At 51.6% G+C, this 13,191-nt stretch overlaps 1 protein-coding gene across 3 annotated transcripts; it reads left to right on the top strand.

The window, feature by feature from the left end:
* The first annotated feature begins 2,423 nt into the window (after nucleotides 1–2,423).
* Nucleotides 2,424–9,209, top strand: LOC104333717 (flavin-containing monooxygenase 3). Of its 3 annotated transcripts, none has more exons than XM_075422455.1 (10): nucleotides 2,424–2,595; nucleotides 2,792–2,933; nucleotides 4,792–4,980; nucleotides 5,284–5,446; nucleotides 5,833–5,940; nucleotides 6,331–6,473; nucleotides 6,613–6,812; nucleotides 6,940–7,298; nucleotides 7,756–7,828; nucleotides 8,493–9,209. In XM_075422455.1, exons 2-10 carry the CDS (start codon nucleotides 2,802–2,804, stop codon nucleotides 8,827–8,829), a joined length of 1,704 nt encoding a protein of 567 aa, XP_075278570.1. In that variant the 5' UTR covers nucleotides 2,424–2,595; nucleotides 2,792–2,801; the 3' UTR covers nucleotides 8,830–9,209. The 3 variants fall into 3 exon arrangements, with proteins under 3 accessions (XP_075278570.1, XP_075278571.1, XP_075278573.1); XM_075422458.1 differs by having other exon boundaries at nucleotides 2,503–2,626; XM_075422456.1 differs by lacking the exon at nucleotides 5,833–5,940 and having other exon boundaries at nucleotides 2,428–2,595.
* Nucleotides 9,210–13,191: the final 3,982 nt, after the last annotated feature.

Genomic DNA, 13,191 nt, shown 5'->3' with positions numbered 1-13,191 from the left:
GGACCCTTCACATGCAGCAAAGGGGTCAAAACTGGAGGATTTTTTGACTCACTGCTTTGCCCTGCTACCAGCAGGAGGGTTGAGAGCAGCTGCACGGGGACCGTCTGTGGGGGCCAGTGACCCATACACACCACGCGCGCTGGGCCTTGGTTAATGAATATCTGTGTGTCTCCTCGTGCAGCAGCCAGGACAAACAGAGCTGCAATTGCACGGGCTGTGCACAAGGCCGGGGTCACAGGACGCACCAAGGTGATCCGTGCCATCAGCCTCTTGCAGCTCCTGTCACTGCAGGTTGTCCTCAGGGGGACTGCAGCTGCCATGCTGTGACACCACCACCCCCCCACACCACCCCCCAGGCATTGCGGGAAGCCACCTCCAGCTTCTAGTAGGATGCAGCTTTGGGCTGGAAGAACGGATTTTTTTTTTGTAGGTGAGACTGCTTTTTCCTGACTGTTCTTAGTCTTTTGGAGGTTAGGAGCTCTCTTCTGCCCTCATTTTCCTGTAGCATATGATAAAAAGTCAAACAGGAGTTTGCAGATGTTGGGCAGAGCTGCCTTTGGTGCCATTAGAAATTCTGATGGTTTTTAGTTAATTTATTTTCCCCCAGGGATTTTTGAATTCCTTGACTTTTCTCCTTTTTTCTGCCTTTCCACACCTGCAGTTCTCCTTCCCTTTGTTTTCCTTTTTTACAGAGTGAAAAAAAGTCCAAAATCTTTTTTTTTTTTCATTTGAGGAAAAGGGCAGTTGGGAAATGAGGAGTCAAGAGGTCCAGGGCCTTTTCCACTATCTAGTGCTATCAGTGCTATCACACTGGGTAACTGATTGACTCTTCCTGTACCTTTGTTCCCCTCCCTTTGCTTTGGGTTGACCTTTCCTGTCCCCATGCCAGGGACAAGGACAGGCATACCCTCTTGCTGTATGTTGCTCCTGGGTGTCACTTTCTGATAAATGTTTTGATTCGTTAGAAGTTGTGTCCTGCAGAAGAGGATCCACACCTCCTCTAGGCTGGGAATCTATAAAGCCAGCTTGGCAGTTTGTATGAAGTCAACTTAAACATGACTCCAAAGCTGTTCCCTTGGTAAGCCAAACCAGTTTGGTAGATAGTGGGAAAAAAATAGCAATTTCATTCTTTTTCACTTTGGTTGTTCAATCACTTTTCTGGCATTCTCTGTTCTATTTTATTTCAGGTTAATTTAGCATGAATCAACTGCCCAGCTCAGACAGCTTTAGAGACTCCAGCAACTTTCAAATGGGCGTACTCCCAGCTGATCAGTTCTCCCCCAGGACCTCTCTGCAGAGATTTGATGGATGAACTCGCACAACGAGACTTAGATGAAGAGTGCAGGGATGGATTGGGATCTGCAGACTCCTCTGTACTTGCCTATGCTTTGCCCTTCCTTGCAGATGTCCTCTGAAACACACTCATCCCTTTCATTACAATGGAGGAGTTGAGGTGCCACCACAAGAGAAAGTCCGTATGGACTTACAGATCTGTGCTCCAGAAACCTGGTTCTGGCCCTGAATCAGCCAGGTTAAAGGAGATTAGCTGCAATGTCTTGTTACAACCATTAGAAAACCCATTCGATGCTGAGCAAAACTGAAGCCACAAGGAAGTGTTGGAAGAAAAGATCAGCAACCGATTGCAGGGAGAGCAAACCCAGCCTGTGAGTTACTCACGGCAAGCCCTGCACTTGGGAAACCTGGGCCACTGCGTGAAGTGGTTGGGAATTGCCTGACTCTGGCAACAGAGGTGAGGGGAAAAGGTGGCAGAGAACACGTAGCCTCCTCTACGGTCTGCTGCTCTTGCCCTACCTTTATTCTGCCCATACTTCAGTCATTGACTCCTTATTTCTCCAATTTTTTTACTTGCTGAGGATGAACCCCCTCCAGACAGTCTCCTTGGTGGCCCTACAAAAAGAGAGCCCCCATTCCCATCGGCACGGGTGCATGCCAGCCAAGCCAGGGCCCCGTGGCCGCAGGGAGGCAGCCCCTTTCCTCCTGCCTTGCCCCATTTGGCCCCTCCAACTTTCCAAGTGCAGAGGAAAGGGGAAAGCAGTCAGAGGCTTTGGAGCAGGAACCTGCCCGATGGCAGGGTGCCGTGTCCCTGGGGTGGCACTGCCAGCTGCCCTCTTTGCAGGGGGATAACTGCAGTGCCGGGCTGGAAGGATGGGGTGAGGTGGGCAGCCTGGCCTCATCTGCTGTCCTTGATGACACAGGCATTGCCGTGCTGTTTTGGAGAGCTGAGTGTGTGTGCAGACAGGAGAGATGCTACTTGTCCCATGGGCAGAAGGCAGCTGCCGCTACTCACTGATCCTGGGCTCTATCTCGCAATAAGTTCAGCCCAACACTGTATTTTCTAATTTAGGAGGTCTTCACTCACAGCTCCTCCTCATGTTACAGCTCCTGGCTTGCTAAAGTCCAACCAGTGCAAGTTGCTCATCGAAACAACCCCTTGGAGCTGGCCCTGCCTCCCGTGCAACGGTGCATAAAAGAGCTTTGCTCTTGCAGGAGAGCTCCTCCGGAGCCACCGTTCGTCTCCGCGAGAGAGCTCTTGGGTACCGGGGAAAGCTTTTCCACTCTGCCCAAAACTGTTACGTACGTACCTGGGGGGCTGCACGGGAAGCAGGTGAGCAAGGATCTGCAAGAAACCCCTGGGATTATTTTAGGAGCTGGGGGAGTTTCTCTGGGGAGGAGGTGGCCAGCTCCCCTGGGACATTGCCGGAGGCTGCAGACCCACCTGGGTGATCGTGCCAGGCCGGTCTCCGCTTGGCACAGCCTCATTCCCCCACAGGCAGGACGACATGGTGCGGCGCGTGGCCGTGGTGGGCGCGGGCGTCAGCGGGCTGGCAGCCACCAAGTGCTGCTTGGAAGAGGGGCTGGAGCCCACCTGCTTCGAGCAGAGCGAGGACATCGGGGGGCTCTGGCGCTACACGGTGAGTGGCTTTGGCTGCCTGGCTTCAGAGCTGGCTGGGGAAGTCTGCGTCCTCGGGGCTGGGAGGCTGCACTCGAACCTCTGTGCCTGCACCCACTTGCTCTGCTCTGGCTGCAAATGGGAGGGCTTGGCTGGTTCAATACCGGTCACCAGGTCCCCTCGCTTACCCTGGGGACAGCCTGGCCATCACTTGGCTTGCTGAGCCAAGTCCCCTCTGAACTGCCAAGCCCTCTCCTTTGGGGATGCAAGGAGCTGCCAGCTTCTCTCCAGCTAAGGGTCCACAGCCCCTTGGGTCTGTTCCTAGAACATGTGCCCGTTCCCCTCAAAGCCCACAGAGGTAGGGATGGCTCTGAAATGCAAGTCCTGAGCCCTGCAAAAGTCTCCCTGGAGGGCTGCCACCAGTCACCCCACCCTGGCGAGCACTCGCTGCTGCTCAGGGTAGCTCTCAGTGCGCTTTTATGTAGTGGCCATGCACCACAGAGCCAGAAAGGACCCCAAATGGTTGGACCCAGAGCCATCTCATGCCATGTGCCCAGTCGCCAGCAGGCTGGGGCCGAGGGGATGGTTTGGGGTGTGATTGCAGTTGCAGGAGCAGCTCAGGGTGCCATTAGGGAAAGAAATTGAGCCTGCATGAGTTAAAAACTGGGGCAGAGGGTGAGGACAGAAAGCATATTCTGAGTGATATGAAATGTTCAGTTAATCTCAAGACAGGGACCACCTGTTTTCTGTTTTGTTCTGGAGAGGGGTCCAGTGAATTCCTCCAGAAAGTTTGGCAATAGTTTTTGATATGTATAATGGAGAATTTCAGAACAGAATGTTGCTATCAAGGGGAAAAGTAAAAACCACTTCAGCTCCTTATCTGTTTGGGTTTTTTTTCTTTTACTGGAAGTTGGCAATCATTTGGCCAACCGAAATATGAATTTTCCAGCACAGAAACCTCACTGCATTTTTCCCAGCTCTGTCTTGGCATCAAAGCCACAGGGAAAGGGAAATGCATTACCTGTGTTTTGTGCTGTAAAGTGCCCAGTGTCAGAGCAGACATAGAAGGTGCCCCCCTCATGAAGATGGCTGTAAGGCTGGCCATTCTGGGCAGAACTGGACCAGGTGAGCTCGGGCATCACTGGTGGATTTGGGGATTTTGGCAGATCCCCCTTGTCCTGACCTTCTAGATGTCAGTGGCACGCTGGCCAGCCTAATGCATTGCTGGTGGTAGGCACAAGCCTCCGTCTGTGTCCCTGGCCAGACCTGACCCTGTGGATGCATAAAACACGGACAGCCAAGTCTCTGTGCCAAAGCAAACGCATCTGGCCAGGGTTCTGCCTTCACTTGTGCAATCGCCAAGACTGTGCGCACAAAGGAGCGTGGCCAGGAGTGCCTGAAGGGTTTTGGAAGCTTTCCAGGCAGATCAGGAGGAACCTGGGCCCTGGGAGTTCCCGTGTTATTTGTTTCCTGTAATACTTTGCATGTGTCCATGTGCACGAGTTTCCTTGTGTCACACCTGACCTCCTGAGGCTTTCTGGACATGCGGCAGAGAGGCTCTGGCATGGTCCTTGCACAGCTCCAGCTTCCCTTGAGGTTTCCACTTTCCCCAGCAGATGCGCATGTAACCAGCTCCTAAACGCCTTGGGCGATGCAAACCCTCGGGCGATGCAAACCCTCCTCCTGGCCTGTTAGGACACTTCTGTGCTCACAGGGGTTATTTTGTTATTGCACTTGATGGCTTTGAGTTTTTCTCTAGCTCCAGCCCTGGAGATGGAGGCCAGGGGGTGATGGTATCTGGATGAGTTGGTGCGGGGCTCCAGGACAACCAGGGATTACGTCCCCCATAACGGGACATGTTCACGCTCCTCTCCCTCCAGGACCAGGCAGAGGAAGGCAGAGCCAGCATCTACCGCACCGTCTTCACCAACTCCTGCAAAGAGATGATGTGTTACCCTGACTTCCCCTTCCCCGATGACCATCCCAACTACATGCACAATGCCAGGCTCCAGCACTACATCTGCAAGTATGCTGAGCACTTCGACCTGCTCCGGCTCATACAGTTCAAGGTAAAAAGCCTGGAGCGGAGAGGGGCGGTGAAGCAAGGGGACCTGGGCAGGAGACATATCTCCACGGTTCCTGGGTTTTCCTGCTTCAGGGAAAATCCTGGGAGAAAATATTACAGGGGAAAAAAACCTCCTGGATTTGTTAAAGCAGGTCCCATCAGCTCCCTTCTCTGTGCACTTCCCAGAGCTGCCAGCACAAAATCACAGGGGCAGGCATCCCCTGGGCTCCCTGGGACCTCTGAACCCCCCCTGACTCCCTGAACCTCTCAGTCACCCACCAATCTCTTTCTTTGTTTGCTTTTGAAGACCCTGGTCACCAAGATTAAAAAACGTCCGGACTTCTCTGTGACAGGGCAGTGGGAGGTAGTGACCCAGAGAGACGGGAAGGAAGAGACAGCGGTTTTTGATGCTGTCATGGTTTGCTCTGGGCATCACGTCTACCCAAACCTCCCCCTCGCCGACTTCCCAGGTAAGATGCACATGTGGAATTCATCCGCTAGGACACAGCCTGGCAAATACCTTCCATCACAATGCTCTTCCCTGAAAAAAATGCTGTTTCAGCTTTAAAAGGTGAGCAGTATTTTTGGGGATGGGGGTCCATTCAGGAGATGAAAACCTGTTGTTGTGTTTTGATTTGGTATTTTTAAGAAAAAAAACTCTGTATCCAAACTATGTCAAAGCAGAGACAATGCTAATCTTTCACAGGGTAAAAAAAAAAATATTTCAGGCCATTTCCTTTAACAGAAGATTTTTTGGTAAAAGAATTTTGTAAACCACTTTTTTTGGCATTTTTCCATGTTTTCTAGTACAAATGTCACGCGCGTTACCCGACAGCCTTTGCTTCTTTGTGTACAGGCACATTATTGGGAAACACTTTCTCTCTGGCAAGAAATACTTGGTGCTGGGAGTCTGTTTGGAGGACACGGGCTAGAGGCACCAGCTGCTCAGGAAAACTCCCCTCAGGTCCTTTGCCATCTTCTCTTCTAAAACCAAAAACTGCTTCCCTGTCACTCACTACCTTGAGGGTGTAAAGCCACGCTGAGGAGATGGAGTGTGGCTGTCCAGGCGCCTCGGGCTGAATTTGGGGTTGCAATAGTACCCTTTTGGGGTACAGGAATATCATGCAAAAGTATCCTGTGCTTGCACACTTTTTCTGTTTAAATATTAAATGAAGCTAGAGACAGATCTCCTCCCCCTATGGGTTTGCAGCATCCCAGGAGACACCTGCTGCTGTGAGAAATGCCCAGACAGGAGCTCCAGTAGTGTCTGCAGGAAGGGGAGATCCCCAGGCCAGCACAGCCTCTCTTCTTCATTTCTAGGGTGAATCACAGCCATTTCTGTTCTCCTCCCCAGGAATACAGAAGTTTAAACGTTGCTACTTCCACAGCCGAGAGTACAAGGAGCCAGAGAAGTTCAGAGGGAAGAAGGTGCTGGTGGTAGGCTTGGGCAACTCTGGCTGTGATATTGCTGCGGAGCTCAGCACTGTGGCATCGCAGGTATGGGGACCTACACCTGAGCCACTGGGGAAGGCAGGGTCCCCATCTGCTTGAACACATGCCACTACCGCCATGAGGCAGCCCTGGGGGCTTGCAGCCATCATGGGGGCAGCTGACCCCCACCTGGCTGTCCCCCCAGGTCTACCTGAGCTCCCGAAGTGGGTCCTGGGTGATGAGTCGTGTCTGGGACAAAGGCTACCCCTGGGACATGCTGGTCATCACTCGTTTTCGAACCTGGCTGGGGAATATCCTCCCCAGGGTGGTCAGCGACTGGCTGTACGTGAGGGCCATGAACCGGTTCTTCAAGCACGAGAACTTTGGCCTCATGCCACTGAACAGGTACACACGGGGCCATCCATCCTTAGTTCCCCCTGGGGTGCTCATTCTGGATGGGCTGGACCGTGCCTGTCCTGGGCCGGCAGCAGAAGCCATCTCTGTGACTGCACCACCACCTTTGCCCTTGCAGAACTTCTCGCAAGGAGCCAGTGTTCAACGATGACCTCCCAAGCCGCATCGCCTGCGGTGTGGTGGTGATGAAGCCGAATGTGAAGGAGTTCAGAGAAACATCTGTCTTGTTCCAAGATGGGACTGTGCAGGATGACGTCGATGCAGTAGTCTTTGCCACTGGTTACAGCTACTCCTACCCTTTCATGGAGGATGATTCCATCATCAAAAGCAGGGACAATCAGGTCACCCTCTACAAAGGCATCCTCCCTCCTTGGCTGGAGAAGCCAACCATGGCAGTCATTGGACTGGTACAGTCCCTTGGACCCATCATCCCAACGGCAGACCTCCAGTGCCGCTGGGCAGTCAAGGTGTTTCAGGGTAGGTAGATGGACATATGTGGAGCAAAGGTCTACCTTCTGTTAGTTGGAAAGAGCATTTCCCACTAGCAGTGGGCAGGCTCAAGCTGAAAAATCAGGACGGTGCCTGAGTGCTGAGGAACACAGCGAGGTTTGGCCAGAAATACCAATAATAGGTTCTCCATGTGGTGGAGTGCTTTTTACCATGGGAGCAGGTCACTTTTCAGCCCACTGCAGATCTCCGTGAAGTCCCTGTGGTGGGGCTGAAGAGCCTCTTGGGCACCACTGCACATCTTTAAGGACAGGTGAGCCAATGCTGTCACATCCTTAACACTCAAGCTTGACCCAAGCCCAGCTCTTGACGCCAAAGGGAAGAGAGGCACGCAAGGGCTCAGCTGATCCCTGCAAACCCCATCTGCTGCAGGAGGGATGTCCTGGGCATCGCTTCCCTTTGCCTATTCTCTCTCTGCTCTTTCCAGGACAGTGCACGCTCCCCCCAGCCAGTGAGATGATGGATGACATTGATGAGAAGATGGGAAAGAAGCTCAAGTGGTAAGTGCAGCTCATGGCATTCCCTGTGCATGCGGAAGAGCCCTGCCATCGTCTCAGCCCCAAGTGGGATGGATACATGCGCTAGGGAGGCCTGAATCAGGCAAGTTTGGGTGGAAAATCTGTGATGGAAAGATTTTCCCGTCTGAAAAGGCTTGTATGCCATCACTAAGCGTTATCAGGCTGAAAAAACATCTTATTCACACACAATCAGTGTGAGGTCCCAGCAGAAAAAGAACATTTCCATCGTTATTCTTCAAAGTTACAATTTTTTTGTTTCATGAAGTCCATGGAAGTGCCCTGCTTTCCCCCTCTCTGAGCGTGTCTGATGTTACAGTGAAGCAATACCTTATAAAAACATGACTGTAATCAGTGAAAGCTGAACCTGGCGCAAGCAATGTTTTCTTTTGTTTTTAGAAACCGTTGCATTGGTAGAAATTTTCCAAAGGCAATGTTTTCTTGTCAGCCAGATTACTCCACTTACAGCTGCAATGATGCATGTCCCCTGAAGCCGTGGCCCCCCGCCAGCTCTGCTCCCCAGATCTGGCAGCGGAAAGCAGGGGACAGACTCTGCCTTCACTGTGGTTAAAGGAAAAAAATAAATAAATAAAAAATAAAGGCAAAAATTTAAAGCAGCCCGTTTTCTCCTCTCCTCTCTCCCCTGAAGGTACGGGAACAGCACCACGCTGCAGACGGATTATATCACCTACATGGATGAGCTGGCCTCGGCCATCGGTGTGAAGCCCAACGTGCTGAAGCTCCTGCTGACGGACCCGCAGCTGGCCCTGGAGGTCTTCTTCGGCCCCTGCAGCCCCTACCAGTATCGGCTGATGGGCCCCGGGAAGTGGAGCGGGGCCAGAAAAGCCATCCTCACCCAGTGGGACCGAACACTGCAGGCCACACGGACGCGTGTCACCCCCACCGTCCCCACTGCCTCGCCCTGCCTGGCTGTGCTGGGGTTGCTCTTCCTCCTGCTCCTCCTCCTCTCTGCCCTTTACTACTAGAGGACCCCAGGGGGACGTGGTGGGGACGGGAAGGGATGCAGGAGTATCAAGTGGGAGGGGTGTGGGGGGGGATGCTTTCTCCTGCCAGGCAATGTCTGCTGCTGCTCTGCTTGTTACCTGGAAAATAATTCACTAAGAGATCCCTAAAAAAATGGCATTGATAAATCGGGTGCAATCTCCACAGCTGGTAAATTTGGGAGGTTTCTCAGCTGGGGCTATGGAATAGTGTAAGTACCATCCCCAGTAAGTAATGCTGGTTATTTCATCCCTCTAAATGTGTTCAAGTAGTTGTGCATTGCTATGTGTCTTTAAATATCCCTGTTTGCTGTCTCTTTTGCTGGTGAAAGACTGAAATAAACATGTTTGGTTTTTTGAGGAAAGTTTTGGTGTAGAGCTTGTGCTCCAGCTAGAAGGACCTTGCCTGAATTGGCCTTTTAGAAAAATAATTTTCATAACAAGTAAAGAAAAACATCTCCATTTTTCTTCAGTGGGAAAGATGCCCAAATGAAAAAAAAAAAAAAAGATCAGATTAAAATATCGAGAGAAATACTCTGCTATATGAATAAACGTCCCACCAACTCTCAGAACAACATCTGGACTTCGCCGGAACATGTGGGCATCCAAAAGCTGAGATGAACTGTGTCTGCCAGCCAAAATGCCCGGCCCAGCTGGGGCTGTGTAACCCAGCACTGTCACTGCTGCAGCCATGCCGAGAGCATCCTCGGCGAGATCCCTCTCCATGCCACTTTGCTTCCCACCGGGCATCAGCAGCCATGCAGCCACAGCTCAGATTGGCACCTGTTCCTTGGCTTGCCCCTCTCTGTGGCACCCCCCCCCCAAGGTTTGTCCAAGGGTGAGGGGGATGTGCCATCTGCCCAGTTACCCACCCTGAAAGGGGTAAAGCCTCCAAGGTTCACTCTCACCTGAGCAAGCGGGGAGGAGCTGGACTGATCCTGGTGAGCTACTGAACTCCAATGGTGTAATTTTGGTGCTCCCCAGGAAGTGCTCTGCCTGTGAGCAGCTGCAGGCATCTCAGCTTTTCTCCTCCATACAGCAATAACTTATAGCTCTGCAAAATGCTCCATGGTTTTATGAAGGGCATCATGTAAATGCAAAATAATATCGTTATTGTGAGCTCTAGCCCCCAAAATGAGACTACAGGGTGCATGCCATTCCCTTTCACTGCCTCTGCCCCGGTGCTCTTCTAGCATGCTTCCTCCTGCCAGGAGATGAAGAGTTTTCCTGCTCTTATTTCTTCCAGTCCGAGTGATGTGTACCTGCAGTGGGAAGCAAACCCTTCCTATAACTGTGGTCCGACTCAGAAAACCGCTCTTCCCTGGGCAGGCTGCAGGGCGTTACTGCTGGCCAGAGGATCACAGGAAAGCTATACCCGGCTGCCGTTCTTGAATTCCTCTGTTCTGCAGCTGTTCTCACGTTCTCAAACCCACCCTGGGGCCGAATCCCCAAGCCCAACCACATCCTTCCAAATGAGGGCACCATGGGGTAATTCTCTGCAGAGCAGAGACGTGTTATCTTTTACACCAGATTCCACCTTCCTCTGCCATTCGAACAATGAATTATTTCACACATGCACAAGCAGAAACCACCCATGATACTTTCACCCAATACCAGTTTGCTCCAAAAAGCCAGTATTTTAGCCAGCATTTCATGATATTGCTACTGCTGGATGCCTTGGGGATGCCAACACTGAGGCCGGCTACTGGGTGAAGAACAAGTGAACTTGCACAGTGTCCTGCAGCCCAAACACCACAACCGTTCTTTTTGCTTTGCTGGAGCAAGTGCTCCACCTAGCAAGGACGTGTTTGCCAGCCCAGCTTGCCTCCCACAGCCCAGAGCTCACTGCAATGGTGGGAGGAAACAGCATGGGTGCTGGGGGATGCCTGCTCCCCACGCACCATACCACTGGGGCCGGGCTCTCTGTCCCTGTGCGGGTCAGTAAATGCTGGTTTCCCAGAAATCTCCCACCAATTCAAGGAGGACAAGCCAGGAGGGCCTGAGCTGACCCATTACTTACAGCTGGCTTGGCTATTTTAAGGCAAGTGAGGATGGGAAGCGCAACTGAGCACCCAGCTCTGCCTGTTTCACGTCAGCAACGTGCGGGTTGATGTACTGATGCATTTGCTATGGTTTTCTTTCAGACCACAGTCATCAGGGTAAAAAAAATCAATGCCAGGACTTCTCAACCACCCACCACTGGGTTGTTGTCTCCAAAACTAATGGAAAGGAGGAACTGGCCATTTTTGATACCGTGATGGTTGGTGTTGGTCACCATATATGCATGTCCTGCTGGAGTCCATCTGAGGTAAAAGTTGTTTATGGAGTGCTGCTACAGGCACATGTCTAGGAGCAGGGTTAACAAGCTGCATATGTACCAGATGGGGAAGTTATGTGCAGAGTAATACCGGCTGAGCAGCTGTAAGGTGGGAAGCTGGGCAGGTGGTTGTCTGGTCTGCAGCCAGCTGGGGCTGCCGGTGCCTGGGACCCAGCTTACACCCCACTGCGGGGGGGGGGGCTGAAACCTAAGCCTTCAGCCTGTCTTTGGCTGGAAGCAAAAGGACATTCACTCTGAGAGTTGGAAAGGCACCATCCTGCATGGTCCGAGGAAAAGCAGAGGAACAGCCCAAATGCTGAGCCATCACCAACCCCTTCCAACACCTTGGTGTTGCATCCAACGCCGCGGGGCTACAGCCGGGCTACAGCAGCTGTCCTTGGCTGCTGACATAAAGGCCACGTGGCACAAAATGGATGAATCACCACTATTGGATTATTCCTCCCTTATGCCTCACAAAATGAGACTTAGACCTTTGAAAATATATCACAGCTGTTTGTGCTTGTGTTTCTGGTTTCATTGGTAAAGCCCAGGCCTGATGATATTCCTGGAAGCTGTGCGGCTGTTACTGGGAGCCAGTGCAAGAGGCAGATGATGCAGACCCATGGTCTCTAGCTGGGTTACCACACTGCTCACACACTTCTCCAGAAAAATCCACCTAACTCTTGAAGAGGTGGCTGCAAAAAGAGACTGCTGTAGCTGCTTCCTCACTTTCTCACCAGCTCAATCCCTGCCATAGCCCATTGCTGGAGATGTTGGCAAAATCCCACCCAGTGGGCAGGGCAGGAGCTCCCATCTGGGTTTACTGCAAAAAGGCTGTTTGTAATTCCAGCTTCTTGTCTGTCCACATCCCTGCCATTTTGTAGCAGCAGTGTTGTGCGAGTCCTGTGTGTGGTGTTGGGAAACGTGGAGCTGGGAGACAGGTTCTGCGCTCAGGGTCTTTTTCTGGGGAAGAGGCGGATGGTGAGGAGCAATGTGTTTCTGAGCTGGTCCCATCACCATGTGACATTGCATTTTACAGTACAGCTGTCAGGGAGTAGCATATGTTCCTGACTCCCCTCCCCTAGCCAGTCTTTAAATGTCTGCCAAAAAATAACGTGGCTCTTTCACAATATTTAGCAAACACAGCTCCCATTTCTGCTGTCTCAGCAGCAAGACAATCTTTCAATAGTTTTTACAGGCCATTTACATGCTTTCCTGAATACTTACATTTACTGCGTTCGTTCACTTCTCATAGCTCATTTTTTTCCAAGGATGGATGTGTTTCTTGTCAACCATCTGAGCTTGGGCAAAGGCAGCTCTGTAATGCAGCGGTCCTGAAGCAAGCAATGAAATGGACCCCTGAGCTCAGCCCTGGCTTCTCCCACCTTTCTTCTGTCTCCTGACCCAATATATTTAATCTGCCTTGTCACCACCACCAACGTCTGGGGCCCAGCACCCTGGGATTTTAGGTTGTACCCAAAGTTGCGCTGAATATTGTAGTTCAAGGCTCCTGAAGCCCTGGACACTCCTGCCATCTCTTCTCCTTGCAGATCTTGAGAAGTTCAGGGGCAAATATTTCCACAAGACCACTGAAGAATGCAAAGGGAAGACCATTTTGGCATTTGGCCTGGGGAATTTGGGGTTGGACATGGTGGTGGGGCTCTCCCAGATGCCAAGGAGAAGGCAGACCGCTTGAGAACAGAGGGAATGGTCCCTGCTGATTCGAAGATCCGGTAAGAAAAAACCTAACAGTACAATGTATACTGTTAAGCAGGTATTCTTTATTGCGGCGCCGGGCACACGGGGGATTTCTCCTCCAAACGTGCACGCCAGACACCCTGTTGCTTCAGGTTAAATACAATCACACAGGTAATTGTTCGTTATATTTCTCGGAACTAATTAGCATATGTAAATATCTTTCACGCATGTCTGTTAGTATCTTTGGGTGGTCTTTGGGGGTCCCAAGATGAAGGCCCATCCTCTTCATCACGCTGTTCACTGATTGACATTTGTTTCTGCGCAAACTCAGT

This window comes from Opisthocomus hoazin, chromosome 6, assembly GCF_030867145.1.
Source record: "Opisthocomus hoazin isolate bOpiHoa1 chromosome 6, bOpiHoa1.hap1, whole genome shotgun sequence".
Lineage (NCBI taxonomy): Eukaryota > Metazoa > Chordata > Aves > Opisthocomiformes > Opisthocomidae > Opisthocomus > Opisthocomus hoazin.
The sequence above is the reverse complement of the archived record's forward strand: the minus strand, read 5'-3'. Positions and strand labels throughout refer to the sequence as shown.